Raw genomic sequence first — 15,688 nt, forward strand, 5'->3', positions numbered from 1 at the left:
GGGATATGGGATTCATTTTGGAGTCAAAATCTCATCAAATAAAATTTGATGATGATAACTTGCTCTTAGGCGGAACACACCCGTTCTTAACGGGTACAAGTTCAAGTCTTAATCCGAACCGATACAAGTCAATGTGTTCTTATAGGTAGGCAGCCTTGTGAGGTTGCAATCCACATTTTGAATGGCATCTCTATGCTCTACTTGCATCTTTACCAGCAAATAATGCATACGGCCCACACTTTGTACTACTTTTACACAACTTGTAGAATCACCCTTGCATTTGGGCAGTGAATCCTTCAAGTGATGATGCATCTTAAACATCAAGAACAATTTGCAGTGTATTCTTCTATCTATCTCATCTAAAGCTTGGACTGCAAACTCCAATGCAGTTCTATACATTTAGCAACAGGCATTCATTGGAACTAGTTTTTATACAACAGAACAAGTACCTAGGCAGACTTTTCTCTGATACTAGGCTTTTTGATTCATTATTTTGATGTAAAAGCTGATGAAGTCTCTCTGTTCATCATAGCATTCTTTAAAGACAGAGATGTAGAACACTGTAATTGATTGTCTGCCAATCCATTATTGTTTTGTTAAAACAATAATGCACATATCTGAAAATCTTCCGATAAATAAGCATGTGTATTCTTCAAAAATACTGTCACTATGAAGCAGTCAATCTGTTCACACAGTTTTCATCGAACAACTTTCCGTAGTCCCCGAGATCAAGAGAGCTAACCTCATCGCGACGCCAGAACCAATCCTCGTACCGGTACCACCGCATCAGACCTTCATCTTTGATCATCCTCTTGCATGTAGTGCATGAGTTGCTCTGGCAATGGAAGAATTCGCGTATCCGTGAACCCTTGTTAAGGATGGCTTGGTCTAGTTCTGAGTGAACCGGTCTCCGAAGGGTTTCAAGCAAAAGGCAGTGAGATATATTGAGCACCTCCAGACTATCCATGGAGTCCAAGATAAGCAGCAAGGCTTGCTTTGTGATTATAGAGCATCGCAGGCTTAATACTTTCAGCTTTGGAAGGTTCACCGTGATAGCAAATGCACAGTTCACATCAAATGTACCCATAACCTTAAGCTGTGAGAAATTTTTGCAGCTTCTACTTATTTCTTCCATTATGTATGGAGGATGGGGAATACCGGGCATTGTAAGTGATTCCAGATTCTCCCATCTCCGGATGGCTTGGCATATCCCAACTTTTGTGATGCGGTTCCAAGCCGGCATAACTAGTCTTCTAAGATAAGGAGACCTGATTTCAATTGTAAAGGCAACGACATTAATAAAAAGAATATGTAAGAAACTACAATGTGATTATTCATTTAATTTCACACTGTATAACAGGTGTGGTGTTATCAAACTAACTAATTTAGCTGGCTACGATTGGCTGCAATTTGGAAATCTTTTAACCTCATTTGTCCTTAATCAAGTTCATTCTCTTGCAGGTTCGAAAATATAAGCAGTTTGTTCTTGTCCATCATCATCTTCATCACATGCTTTCTAGGAAGTGCTACAAGTGCATTTCACATAATAGAAAAAAGGGCCATTGATCATGTTATAGATGGATGCAAAATAACCAACATGTTTAATGGTACAACGCCTGTAGTTGGATGCTGAGAGGTAATTTAGATAATGACTCCGCTAAGGATTATAAATTAGTTGTAGTATTGCACAATTTTGCTGAGATGTCACTTGAATAATAGCATTTGCTATCCTAGAAAGGTTTATTTCATCACTGAACCAATAAAAATGTCAAGTAAAACACTAAAAACCAAGGAAAATTACCTTTCTGATATGTAACTAAGATGATCATCTTTCATGTATAGATTAAAATGAAAGATCATGTACGTGACATTTCCAAAACTAAGAGCCATAGCCATCCTCAATATTCGAGTCAACCTTCTATCAGACCTTTCATCCACCCATATATATGGCGGTGCTGTTGTCTGGATAAAGTTGGACTGCAGGTGACCCAGGTCAAGGGTGTTCCAAATAAATGGATCTGAACAAGCCATGCGCCACGAACGACAAACCCGGGAAACTGGAGCCAGTTGAATCATGTTTAACTCCTTCAATATCTTCACCAGGACATCAGTATCCATGTCCTCCCATCTTCTACCTACGTATTTAGTGTCTGCCATCCTCGCCGAGTCAAAGAGCTGTCAAAAGGACATCAGAGGTTGGACTAGTTAGATTTTACTGACACAATCACAGAATAAACTGATATGCACCATAAACCAACAGTAGGCAGGAGTGGCATACAACATACCAAATGAATGCAGATTAGATTATATCAAGTTAATTACAGAAGCACGTTGCCAAGAGGAGGTGTTTTAAGTGGCACAAAATACAGATAGTTTAATTTGTAAACATCAAAAAATAATTGAATAAACATTTCAGGCATATTATCAGCAAAGATCAACCATGAAATATGATTGAAGCCGAAAAAGAAAAAATATACTGAAGAGTCCAACTCATGTCCAAAGAATATCATTGGGTGTAAAAGAAATCTGAATATTTCATGTAAAAGATTCATGGCTCTTCACTCTCCAAAGAGATCAACAGAGTAATTTTTTGTTGTTGTTAAGTTGCATTTGTTCAATTGGTGTAGAATCTTCAGGAGTCTAGTCCAATAGCCTTTTGTTTTTACTAATTTGTACTTATCAACTCTCCATCCATAGATTTCTTCCTTTCCTCCATTTTTTCGTATTTCCTTTTCTTAGTATCTTCCCTTCATTAATTTCCGCTTCCTGTTTATTTTTCCAAGCATATTTATGCTGTTACACTATTTGTTTCTTCTCAAAATAACAAACAAGACCTTTTGTTCCTTGAGTTCTATAGCTTTTATTTTAAATAAAGATGCTTCAACTGTTAATGATCTATGACTAAATTTGTCATGACCATAATCCTCTTGTGTTGTTCTGCATTGTTTTATCAGCATCCCAGAGGGCAAAATTAGGTGTACCCCTGCAAGTTGCAACTGATCCTCTATACACATCCGTAATTGCAAATCCCATCAACCAGTTAGTTTTCAAACACTTGTAAATTATCTTTCTATCCGTTACTTTTCTTCTTTTCTCTCCTTGTTACATGCCACATCAATCACTTCCTTCCCCGTCCCTTTACATTCTCTTTCTCTTCACCACTCTTCTTCTTCGCTTTATCTTCTGTTTATTTCTAGCTGTGACAGAGAAACAAAAAAATAAACATGCTGCAGACCAGGGACAGGCAGGAGAAGAGTGTAAGGTGTAGGAGACGGATGTGCGTAAAGTTATTTCCGTGCTTTAAGAGAGGGTGGTGTTCAAGTCGATCTGGAAAACCGAATTGAACCTGAATCGAACTGGTTCATCAACAATTCGGTTTTGAATGCTATAAATGGTTCCATTTTGGGGGGGTACTTTCCTTTGGTCTGATTAATTGGTTCAGATCAAACCAAATTGATCTTAATTTAAAAATGCCGACCCAACCCAAAAGCCCTAAAAACTTTAAAATCCCTTCCTAAACTTGACGAGTTCACTACTCTTCCTTCGTTTCTGCGACTCTTCCTTCTTGTTCCTTTCTTAACCTTGCTCTCTTATCTCAGGTATGTACCCTATTTTTTTCTCATTCTTCTTCGTTAATAATCCCCTTGTTGATTTGTATGCATCACTGCATATTCTCATCATCAAGAAAAAAGGACTGCACGTGAAGTCATTATTCCTCTAAGGCATCTTTCAATAAAAAAATAAAAAACCACTTGTGCATAGGCCCAATTGTTTAGAATGTTTAGAATAATATTTGTGATATAAACTTTTTGAGAATATAGGTCCAATTAGATCAAAATTCTGGTTTGGTTCAATTAAACTGAATCAGTTCACCAAACTGAGCCGGTTCATTTGAAATGTATATTTTTAAATTACTTAAAATTGAAAACCTAACCGGTTCGAACCGGTTCGATTAGGTAGATCTGAAATGGTTCCAGTTCGAAATACCTTGTTTTAACCGAATCTTTCAGTTTAGTTTGTTTCGACCCTTAACGGTTTGGTTCAAACCTCTTTGAACACCCCTACTTTAAGATTGATGTTTTAATCCATTATTTAACCATAATAAACAAGAGTTGACATAGTAGTAGTTAATTAAAACTGGCAGCAAAAGCATATCTGGAGGAATCTTCAGTTTATAAGGGTGTATAATCATAGCTGCAACTGATAAGAATAAATAAGAAATTTTTGAGTTTTCGAGGGAAACATAAACTTTGTATAAGCTTACTGACATTATTTCGCCTAGTATTCACTCTAAAATTGCTTCAATGCTTGCTTAATGGCTAGCGGTCCTCCGTTTCTTTGTGAAGGTCGATTTTTCTTTACTAGTGAAAACAGGATGCAATTTCCTTTTCTCTCAGTTTGCTTATTTTCCCAAACTTTGAGACATATCTTGTTGACCCTCAAATTCAAGCCTTCTGTTGCAATTATGATTGAACTAATTTCCTCTTTTGTTTGCAAAAAATATAATCGGCTGTACTCATCATAGTTCAAGGAGTTTCTTCTTTCTTACCAAGTTCTCATAAGATAATTTGTAATACCCGATTGAGTCCCGCATCAAAGGTGGACTAAAACTTAGATTGACTATGAGTATACTACTATTAACTTTGAATTTAAGCATCTTAGACCAGTGTATCAGGCTCAACAAGTTAATGATTTATTTACCCTATTGAGTTGGGTAGTGAAAAATGGTATCGGAGTTAATCTAGTGTTGGACATGAGTATGGTGAGAGACTCAATTAGGAAAGGACTATCCGTGGTTGGGACTGGAAGGACATGTCATGACGTGGAGGTCACCAAGGTATGATTTTGACTTATATTGGGCCTTGACGAAAACATGATACTTAAGTGAGAAAGATTATCACCCCCCAATTTAGTCTCCCATTCGAAGTGGGCTAAGACTTAAAGTGAAAGAGTTAGATAGGTCTACTACCATTAACTTGAGCTTAAGCATTTTTTATCAAACTCAATAAATTTAATAGGTCAATTATCCCATTAGGTCGGGTTGTGAGAGCTACCTTAGTCTATTTAGAATGATGACAAAATGATCTCACGCTAACCAGGGGCTGTTTGTTATCCTAGTATTTATCGACAATCAATTTATAGTTGCCAATTCACTCTACTTGTAGCCAGACTCCAAGGGAATGGGTAAAGGTCCTTAAAACTTCTGTATTGAATCTACTTTTACTTATCGAAGTCAAGCCATGGATATTTTCAACTAGTGAAGACATTAAATCAGGTTGTACCAAGAAAGAAACAGAACCCTTTCAGGAGAAGTGGAAACTTTGAAATGCATTCCAATAAAGATGAAATTTCCTGAGCATTATACATTAAAGATCACAACTTCTTGTGGAACATGCCCAAAGCTAACAGAACTCTCAGGGGAAAAAATATTGGCCTGGATCATGAAAAAATTCCATTACTAGGTACCTCAGCCTGATGACAACTAAAATTATTCCTTTTCTTTGGACAACATTTTGGCTAACTGGTTGCACAATAATTGCAGATCCATATTATTTGAACTTTCGAGTTACCTAGATCAGGCTTATCCATGAACCAAAATTAACAGGAATCTCAATAGTCAGCATAATGGACTTAAGTTATAATGCCTTGATCCTCTCAGAAGGAATATAATAGAGCTGCAATGACAAAATTGTATAAGATTGGACTGGTGCAAATAAAGATAAAAAAATAAATATCTTTATGTTACATGATGCAAGAAAAGACAAAATCCTTTCAATGAGTCTCAAAAGAACATCTTTGCATATATTTTTTCTAAAGAATTTCTTGACAGATAAGCATCCACACACTTAATAGAACCCACAGACAATTGATTCCCTGATTTTGGAAAATCTCAGCTAAGAACTCTTTTATGGAAAATGGAAAAACTAGAATACCTCTGTCATTCACAATCATCAGGTTGGCAGCTAAAGGAGATGATCCTGGAGATGTTTTCTTGATAAGAGCTGAAAGAAGGTCACCAGAATTCCTCCTTGATCTATTTATTAAGCTCTTTCCACCAACTCAACTGTTGTTTCTGTACAGAAGCATCACAACCACACACATTAGACAAAATGCAGGTGCTGATAACCAGCAGCCATATTAAAAATTCCTCTTTCTAAGTTTTCTGCTTGTTAATGCTGCTCTTATTTATTTCCATAGCGAAAAACTGAAAATTACCAAAACAAAAATAGTTTGTGTTTAATTAATATATCAATATATAGCTGCCGTTTCAATACAAACACCTACAGAGCTAAAAGAACCAGTAGCTGACAGGACCACAAAACTTTATTTGAAAAATGACAATTTCAGTTTCGTGTAGAATGGTCCTTCGAGCAATCATTTTCTCATCAACAGGTGGTCACAAGGAAATTATGGTTGCTAATCAGAGATCTTGAAAGCACCTAATTTCTTTGAAAAGGTGAATAATTTTTGAAGTTAAAAACTGCAAAAGCAAACAAGATGACTCAATCAAAAGATAGGGGGGAAAGCCACCAATCAAGAGTCACTATCTTCAATGAAATTATGCAGACATTACAGGAGGGAAGCACAGATCAAGACAGTTTCTATAAGGAGTATTTTTATAACCATATAGACCTCCTGTATTAGTTTTTTTTATGCAGATCATATGAGATGAAGTTTTCATCACCATCTTTGTAAAGCATCTGTTCCATTTATAACCAAAAAAGACTCATCAATGACACTGTATGCAAGTGTTTTGTTGACAGCATAAACAAACTATTTTCCCATCATCAGATATGATGGGATCATTTACCATATTGGAAGATGGTTGGAAGAGGCTTCAGATTAAGCTAACATTCACCGAATTTATGAAAAAAAAAATCTAAAATGGTCCTTGTAGTTGATCAAACAAGGATCCACTTTTCCCAGGGACATGTCCCCTTGTCTACCTTGATGTAAGACACAATGTAGTTGTTATACTCCTGTTATAACAATTCTTAATCCGCTTCCATTTCTTGTTCTCTTTCCTCGCTATGGAACAAAACCCCTCCTAGAATCCAAATTCCACCAACCATTGCCCAGCATCTGTTCATTGGTGACCTCCAAATTACAAACTTTTGTTGTATTAGAAGTATCTGCTTCACGACAAAAACATTGCTGCAAATATTCAGTGTTTTTCATTCTAAATCTGCAGTTGAACTCAGGTGACACATTTATATCCGCGTAAGAAAATCACGAATCAAAAAAGTTATGAAAGGAACTAATCCAAGAATTCTATTCATTATGAGAGGAAAGCTAAATGTTAAGAGCAGATCGAATAAGAGAAATTTTAATTTTTGCTTAGAAAATAAACAGAATTAAACAAGAAACTAAACAAGAATAATTCATCGTCCGAAAACAAACCCAGAATTTAGTGTTCTGACACTATCAGATCCTAGAGAATTTTGCTTCAAAATAGAAACTTATTCAAATCTATCAATTATTTCAATAGAACAATTGAAAGAATAATGAAATCAGAAGGAGAAACACCCGAAAGATGCATCGTGAAAACTCTACTCGAACTTACGTGCGTTTATTGGTCAATGATTGCTTCTTCTATCCTCACCCAATTATCTTCCCTACCTTATTGCGGAAGATTTCACCTCGAAAGCCAAAAAATCTGCAATTGGGACAATCAACGGGCATCAGAGTCGTGGCCAAGCCAGCCAGCGTCCGACGAGGAATGGCCGCGTACGGTCGAGAGAGGCAATAGAGCGAGAGCGAGGGGGGCGTGCGGCAAGGAGAAAGGAGCCGAAAGGGGGAGACCGAAACAGAGGGAGAAGACGGAAAGGGGAAACGAAGCCGTTACCTTTCGCGGCGGGGAGGGGATCGCCGGCTGCGGGAGAATGAATGGGGAGGGGTTGACGATCGGAGAAGGGAGATGAGATGAGACGAGCGAGAGCGAGACGGAGTTGAAACGGGGGATCGTTACTTTACCTTCCGCTCCATTTGGCTCTCCCCCGTCACCTCCCGCATCAAGATTCGCCGTAGATTCGTATGTTCCACGGGTTCCTAATGTTTTGTGTCTAACTATTTCTACCCATAAATGTACCACCCGTCTCGTCTGGCGTCCTCGAATATCTGGCCTGTGGGGCCCACTGATGGCTCTGGAGATCGGGTATGAATTCTGGTCAGCAGCGGGAATGCGGTCTTATAATATTGTGTCGCGGTCTGCGGATGTTATATTCCGGGCCGGATCCGAATCGACCCGAACCGTTTCAAAAGACAATTTATGCATTGGATAAAAGGCTCTTATGTCATTATAATCCAACAAATCCATCTTATGCCATCCCTCACTATCATTAGTGATGCTCTCTTACAGGGAAATGTAAGAGGAATCAACGTCAATGGATCTATGAAGTCGAAAGAGAAGCCAAATCAACCAACTCTCAGCTCCGTCGCTGATCAAACGAGAAGCTGGTCGCATGAGCATCGACGCCATGAGCCACCGGCAACCTTGCGTGGTTTTCTTCCACCTCCGGCTGGCCTTCCATTAACTCCTCTTGCCGTCCTTCAACGTCGGGGTCATCGTCGGTGAGGTATCGACCCGGGGAGTTCTGCACACTGTCGAGTTCACTGCGGTTGTAGTGCAAGAGGTGGACCGGCGACCAACCATGGCGGGGAGTAGCTGTTCTGCTGGTGGACAGAGGCGACACACTTCCCGACCTTCGGTTCTCCTTTAAGTGCTTCTTCGCTAACTGATGCCATTTCCTCAGAGCAGTCGCCACCCTCTCGTCGAAGATGGTGGGCTTCATGTTCGATCCCATCTGTCAGCAGAAACAGGAAATCCATTAGTCCTCCGGCGAAGAAGAACACTCTCCGCTGTGATCTTGAGGACTGTTACCTGCGTCACCAATGCATAGAGAGGCAGTGTGACGTAGCTGCACAGAACCTGGATGAGGATTCTGACAGAAGTTGATTCTAATTAGATGCCATCTAGATGAGATTTAAAGACAGCAGGAGACGGGGCAGAAGACAAACCCCAGTGAGATCCGTATGATGATGTCCTCAATGTTCTGATGGAAGCACGAAGGATACCCGAACTCATACTGCAAAATGATTAGTCCCAAGCACATCAAAACACGATGTTTAAGCGAAGCATTAAGCAGTTTTTGCCTCGATTTCTTACCCAACTCCACGCCAAGAAGCCCAGCTGAAACGCATTCTGCAAAGCGAAACAAAAGCATCTGTTGAGCATCTGAAATTGTTCGAAGAAATGCATTGATGTGCTGCTGTAAGATCACCTGAAAGAGGACGAAATGGATGAGAAAGAGGAGGAGACGGGGACGATTGAACCAGAAGAGATCATCTGCTGGTTGAACGATCGGAACGCCCTTGACGACATCTCCACGCTCCATGATATTGACGGCCATCCTCGTAATGATCACTTGAAGCTTTGTTCCCACCAGGAGAATCACCTGCGATCAAAGAAGGGACTGCAGATTCAATCTTGGTCGGTCATGGATTGCAGTCTTCTGCTGTGTTTTCTCTGGCTTGAAGACACTTACAAACAGAGGGATAAAAGGCAGCCATAGGTAGGAATGCCAGCCTGCAGAGAAATACAACCGTTAATCTGCAGCATCCAATCTCTTCCTCCATCGATAGGTACAAAGATGAGATGACAGATTGAACATTACCATGAGTGTTAGTCAGCAAGAAGATTAGTGCGAAGAACCATATCGTCGGACTGCAGATAGATGAAGTATTGATTGTTACTACTAGATTGCAGATTCAGGTGAAGATAGCAAGTGATGCCTTCTCCTATCTAGCAATCCAATCATGTTGTCGCCAGAATCTTACAGAGCAAGAAGACAGTTTACATGAACAGGGATCAACGTACCTAATTCCAACCACAACTTTGAAATCCTCGTCGAGTGATCGCTTTATGTACTTCTGGAAGTTGAACTTGGTCGAACTCTGTGGAGCCAAATGTGCCTGAGAAGTAGCAAGTGAGTTTTGGATTGTGTGACCCAAAGGCAGTGTCTTGTGTTGATAGACTAGCAGTGACTTACCATGATGAATCCATGTCTCAGTGTCAGATAATCCACCTTAGGAACTGATCTCACAAATTGTCTGAAAAAGCAGACCTGATCAACATTGCGTATCTTGATGAGTACAGATGTCAAGCATGTAAAAGCATCATGAAAGATTCGGGACTCACAATCCAGATGAGAATGGGTGATTTGCTCCAGAAACTCAAGTGCCGGCGGCCGAATGATGTCTCCCTTGCAAATCTAAACCTTGCAGGATCTGACAAAGGATTTTGAGGATATCGCACTCATCACACCTTGAACTCATATGATGAACTACGCTAGCAGAGAGGCATACCATGTGAGAATTGGTATTCAGCTGTTCTGGTCTCCAGTTCCCATGCCTTCCATCTCCTCATCTGTATCACATGTGCAAGATGTAGTTCATCCTTATATTAAGCATAGAATCTGAAGTCTTTTGGGGAATCCAACAGTTCTATACCTTCAATCTACCCAAAGCCATTGTGCTGATGCAGTAGAGGATATGGGAGACGGCCAAGACAAAGATGAAAATGTGAAGCTGGTGGATTCCATCGGTGGAGATCAAAGGAACTTTGCCCTGTTCAGTGTCACCAGAGAATTAAGCTCGAACTCATGCAGCTTTGAGATGAATCCTATTGACTAACAATGAGACTTCTGAGCAACCTCCTTGTGGACCAAGCTAGATGAACATGAAGGCACATGGACAACAGCCAAGGCTTCTACGGTGGCTATCTTATTCTATCACAACCTGTTGTTGGTTCTAATCATCCAAAATGCTGGTAATTATATCAAAAAGAAGAAACACAGATGACAAAAACCAGGAAATATGTTTCCTTTAATTTTATATTCTTTATCTGTTCTTGGTGTCAGACTACCAAAGTTGACAATGGAGATGTATAGGTCGGACAAAGGAAATCTGACCTTTGCTGCACATTTGTCGGATCCTCCACCTCCAGCCAAAATCCGCCGGAAAACACCAGCAGAGACGGAATCCTGAAGGAGTCTCCGCCCATTGGTGCTCGAGTCCTGCGAGTGGCCGTCGGCGCTGGTGGTGGCAGATTCTTCCCCGGGCTTACATGGATGCCATGAATCACCGACACTCTTGGGCACACATATCTTAGAAATGAGGCTTTGACCAACAGTCAGAAGCAAGGATATGAAACCCATCAGCATCAGCTCTGTCATGGAGAAGACGACGGCCATGCGTGAGCTTCTTATGATGCTTGAGATCAAAATCATGTAACATACAACTCCTTACCAGATTTGATCTTCTCTAGTGACTCATAAAGTGCTTTCCTGTGACGCTTCTTCAACCACTGAGCGAGAGAGAGAGAGAGAAGAAACGAAGCAGGAGATCAAGCATGATCTAAGATGGGACTGCACTCGCTCATGAGGCAAGCTTCTGCTTACCTTGCCGACGAGGTCGATTACATGCTCGATGATGATGGAGATGAGGACCAGGACCAAGCAGACGACGGCGACCGCCCACGTCGGAGTCACCTCTAAGGTCCGGCTGCTGCTGCTGCCACCCCCGGCCATCGCCTCCTACGCTTGCTGCAGCCAGTGATGCAGAAGGTTATGGCGGAGTGAAGCTTGTAGGCTGGAGAAATGGAAACCAATTCTGAGATGGAGAGAAGAAGGTGAGGGAGATGAACGAGTTTGACTTGGTACAGTTTGTGGCTGCTAGATGATACATTTATAATCGAAGAAGGAAGACTTCTTTTTTCCTCTCACATACATAAATGCTATTTCTCTTTAACATGAGTTCAATGCATGTTGATATGTAACTGAGAATAGCAGACTTTTACTTATACAAGTCAAAGAATACACCTCAAAACAAGACAAAGATTATTATGTCATTGCAAAGATGAGAAGCTTGTATAAGACATCTTGAATGTGAAAAGGGTGTGTACTTCAATTTTTTGTTGGCATATATGAAAAGAAAAATGTGTACAAAAGAAGTTTTGTGACACTTATATTTCTGGATTTATTGTAAGATGTTGAAGGATTGGGATTGATTTTTCAATGGCAATGAAAAATAAAATACTTGATTGAAGAATGGACAAGTCAAAGCTGATAAAAGCAGGAAAGGAGCAGCAGAAAACAATGGGAGGTATTGATCTGTGTGCATTCAATATCATTTATTTTTCTTGGCTTCGTTTCATGTTGAATGGGTCGACTTCGATCACCTTTTGCTGTTGACCTGTGGAGGTGTTTAGCTGCATCATCTTCTACATGTTTGACTTGAGCTTCCAGATAGTTGCATCTTTGTGATTGGATTTGGTCAGCCAAAGCTTACCAAGCACTGCCCTTGTCACTCGAATAGATCACAAGGGAGCTAATATTTTGGTGTTACATATCATATATCTATCTATTTGTATGGAGATGAATGTTTTTACTTGCATATTTTGTTTCTGCTACTGGATTTTGCTCTTAAAGTTTTTGGAGTAAATATTGACATGAATATTGAAGGCACACACCTCTGGCTAATTTGATTATTTTTTTATTTATTTTTATTCCATTGATTTCTTTGATAGAATCAGCACCAAAATTTGATGATTAAACCCTACTAAGCTGACAATAAGGTATCAGAGGTCCTGACAAAAGATAGATCATTATCAGAATGATAAAAAACATGGTACCAGTCTTATTTGACTTTTTCCATGTTTGAAATTTCTTGGATATTTCTAGGGAGTTTTTTTTTTACATTACCAAGGTTTCTTCCTTTGAAAATGAGTTCCATCAGACCCAGAAATGAGAGAGTAGAAAATTATTTTTGATCTTCCAATATACAGAGTCTTCCATAAGGGAAAAGAAATATCTGATATTTACCTAAGATATATATACTTCATTTGTCATCAAGTTACCTAAGATATATATACTTCATGTTATTTCAGATGTTGATGCTTAACAATAATGTTCATGAAGTTTATATGAGGACTAATTGTATTAGAAAGGATATGTTACCATGTCAGGCTCCTAAATGTAGCAGCAGCAGTAGTATTCCAAATGCTACTTTTCCTTTTTCTTCTCACATGAACAATAACTACTACTGATGGAATCACTAAAAGTGGGAACTAAGTCTTTCCACAAATCAATCATAGTTAATACACTATCAAAATCTGGGAAGTCTCAGGGAATTCAACCCCACAATGTTGTGCTCAACAGGTTAAGAGAGGATGAGTTGAGCAAGCAGATGAGCTGCAACTTTGATGAAGACAATGGATTAGATTTTGTCAGAATCTAAAGAAGCCAATGAGTTCTTTCATGCCATCATCAAGAGGTTTTAAGATCATTTGACAAGCTTTGTCTGATTAAGTAGGAAGACACACAGTCTACAGTCTCATCACAGAAAAGAAGGTGCATACCTGATGGACACACAGAACAGCAGCAGCAGCAGAAAGAACCTGAAGAAGGTTCAGTAGTAACACCATGGGGCTTGCCATTGGAGGAGCTTGTGCTTTTATGACAGAGGAAGAAGATGGCACATATCTCATTTGGCTGATCTTTCCCCTGTTGGAATGTTGACCAGTGGAGTTTCTGAGACTTGTATTCCTTGCCAATTTCACACAATGGACCACATGCTGCACTCTACCAAGTCTCCCCAACCAAACTACACCCACAAGTTGAGATGCCTTTTATTTCAATTTGTTTGATTTGTATTTATGTGTTTGTGTCTCCAAGTGAAAGCCACATTAAGGTCAACTGTTTGGATCCTTTCTCGTCAGTCAGCCCCACAAATGTCATATCCTAGTCAGTAGTTAGATTAAGGTTTTCTGACCATAATAAACATTTCAACTGTTCACTGAACCACATAATCTTTGAACTACAATCTCTCTCTCTATATATACATACATACATACATACTTACTGTTAGTATATATAATACTTAAATCAAAGATCAGCAGAGTCAATATTTGCTAGTTCTCAAGGAAAGATAATAATCTTTATCGACTCTGAAAATAAGAAAACTTATAGAGAAGGAACCAAAATGTTTTGAGTGGCACAAAATGTTTAGATAAATTGATGGGTATTGGAAACATAAGCACCAAAACTTATAGGGCTAACTTCAAAAGAGACTTTACTTAACACTAATAATAGCTTATAGTTCTGATCAAAATAATTCCACACAATTGACATGCCTTGTCTAAGTACATTCCATGAAAAGTCTGCCCCATCACAACCTCACACACCACATTTGAGCTTCCAAACAAATCAGAGGATCCCCATGATGATTATTTGATGGAAAATTGATCCATCAAAGCTAATAATTGTTCAAAGTCCTCATAAAATTCATACCCTAATTTGACTTGTATTTGTAACTTGACCAATTTGGCAAGTCTTGTTTTCACATGTTAGACAATTCTAGACAGTATACTGTGAAGAACATGCAAGGAAAAAAGAAATGATAGATAATGGATCCAAATAACATATAATAAACTTACCAAATTTGTTAAACAGATCATCAGCTCTGCTTGTTTGCTACTTGGATGATCAGTGTTGGAGTGACCGAAACAATCTCTCTGTTAGTCGAGACTAAATCTCTCTGTTCTGTTCACACTTCACATCATCGTCAAAGAACGAATCAAACCTTAATGGATCAAATAGTCATCACAATCCACATCTCAGTTTCTTCTTTGCAATGTCGGCCCTTCTGGATGACTACATGCAATGGCCTGATCAACTGTGGAGACGAGAAATCTATAACGCTGAAGTCAACCAAATTGATGTGTAAAGACTTGGAGATGTTTTTAGCACACCATCAAAAGCAATAACAAAGAAAATCCAATGAAAAGGACTTAATCTGGAACAATGAAAAATCCATTTGAACATTCTTGGAGTTGCTTAATCTGTCCACAGCAGTAATATGAACAAGAGACTGTTGGTTCCTGTTTGAACAAGGAAGATTCAAACCATTCTGGAACACCAGCACCAGCATCAACATCTTTCTGAGGTGATATCCTAATCAATAACTTCTTATATTTGGTGATTGAGGTAACCATATTAATCTAAGAAATTTCGTCAATCAGCAAATGCTCAAGGATTCCGCTATTCAATCCTTTTCCTGCATTATCGACATCACCATGCAAGAACAGAGTGATGAAATTACACAGCACTCTGTAGATGATGACTTACAATGACTGGAAAACATGGCTTCAAGTATGCCTTTTATTTGACATACAAAAATGATTAGGATTTGGACCACCATTCTCAAGGATGATAATAATGATGTTATTTCATTGAAAACTTAGACTTCCAAAAACCATAGAAGAATTTAGTGTCAACTGGTATGACAATGAATGTATAACAGCTTATTATAGATCAAATTTTACCGAGTCATAGTGTTGGGTTGAAGTGGCATAACATTCTGCAAACACAAATTTCTGCTTCATTGCATCAGATCCAACATGATTTTAAAAGCCATCAAGTCACTTGCAATTCAGCAAATTGTGTTGGACATAATGAATGGTTGTCCTAAGAAAAGCCAAAGCATCCATCTAAACCACTACATATTTCATGTTGTTAAACCGACAAATCATCCAAAAGTAAAACACAACGACTCCTAGGAATGATCATATTTTCCAATTAGAAATTAACTTAAATCAGAAGCACAATTTTTATGCAATGCACCAAAAACT

General features: G+C 39.0%; 2 protein-coding genes across 3 annotated transcripts; both read right to left on the reverse strand.

Annotated features, from left to right (window-relative positions):
- Window positions 1-260: 260 nt before the first annotated feature.
- On the reverse strand, window positions 261-8,021 carry LOC103993265 (F-box/LRR-repeat protein At3g48880). 2 transcript variants are annotated; one of them, XM_065078756.1, is made up of 6 exons: window positions 7,847-8,021; window positions 7,565-7,657; window positions 6,948-7,133; window positions 5,934-6,073; window positions 1,802-2,175; window positions 261-1,268 (listed from the first exon to the last, which is right to left on the reverse strand). In XM_065078756.1, the coding sequence occupies exons 4-6, from the start codon at window positions 5,940-5,942 to the stop codon at window positions 668-670; spliced, it is 984 nt and encodes a 327-aa protein (XP_064934828.1). In that variant the 5' UTR covers window positions 5,943-6,073; window positions 6,948-7,133; window positions 7,565-7,657; window positions 7,847-8,021; the 3' UTR covers window positions 261-667. The 2 variants fall into 2 exon arrangements, with proteins under 2 accessions (XP_064934828.1, XP_009411540.2); XM_009413265.3 differs by lacking the exon at window positions 6,948-7,133 and having other exon boundaries at window positions 7,847-8,020.
- A 253-nt stretch (window positions 8,022-8,274) lies between these two features.
- LOC103993264 (MLO-like protein 6) lies at window positions 8,275-11,727 on the reverse strand. Its single transcript, XM_009413263.3, has 15 exons — window positions 11,460-11,727; window positions 11,308-11,365; window positions 10,971-11,227; window positions 10,510-10,626; window positions 10,366-10,426; window positions 10,199-10,287; window positions 10,050-10,124; window positions 9,878-9,972; window positions 9,675-9,724; window positions 9,546-9,586; window positions 9,282-9,455; window positions 9,167-9,202; window positions 9,019-9,086; window positions 8,882-8,942; window positions 8,275-8,804 (listed from the first exon to the last, which is right to left on the reverse strand). Exons 1-15 carry the CDS (start codon window positions 11,586-11,588, stop codon window positions 8,427-8,429), a joined length of 1,689 nt encoding a protein of 562 aa, XP_009411538.2. The 5' UTR covers window positions 11,589-11,727; the 3' UTR covers window positions 8,275-8,426.
- Window positions 11,728-15,688: the final 3,961 nt, after the last annotated feature.

Source organism: Musa acuminata, chromosome BXJ1-8 (assembly GCF_036884655.1).
Source record: "Musa acuminata AAA Group cultivar baxijiao chromosome BXJ1-8, Cavendish_Baxijiao_AAA, whole genome shotgun sequence".
Taxonomy (NCBI): Eukaryota; Viridiplantae; Streptophyta; class Magnoliopsida; order Zingiberales; family Musaceae; genus Musa; species Musa acuminata.

Coding starts and splice junctions, on each gene's coding strand:
- LOC103993265 (XM_065078756.1), bottom strand. Junction 1,269..1,801: donor CTTAGTTACATATCAGAAAG/GTAATTTTCCTT, acceptor AATTGAAATCAG/GTCTCCTTATCTTAGAAGAC.
- LOC103993264 (XM_009413263.3), bottom strand. CDS start 11,588: ATGGCCGGGGGTGGCAGCAGCAGCAGCCGGACCTTAGAGGTGACTCCG. Junction 10,288..10,365: donor TGAATACCAATTCTCACATG/GTATGCCTCTCT, acceptor ATCCTTTGTCAG/ATCCTGCAAGGTTTAGATTT. Junction 9,973..10,049: donor TGAGACATGGATTCATCATG/GTAAGTCACTGC, acceptor GCTACTTCTCAG/GCACATTTGGCTCCACAGAG.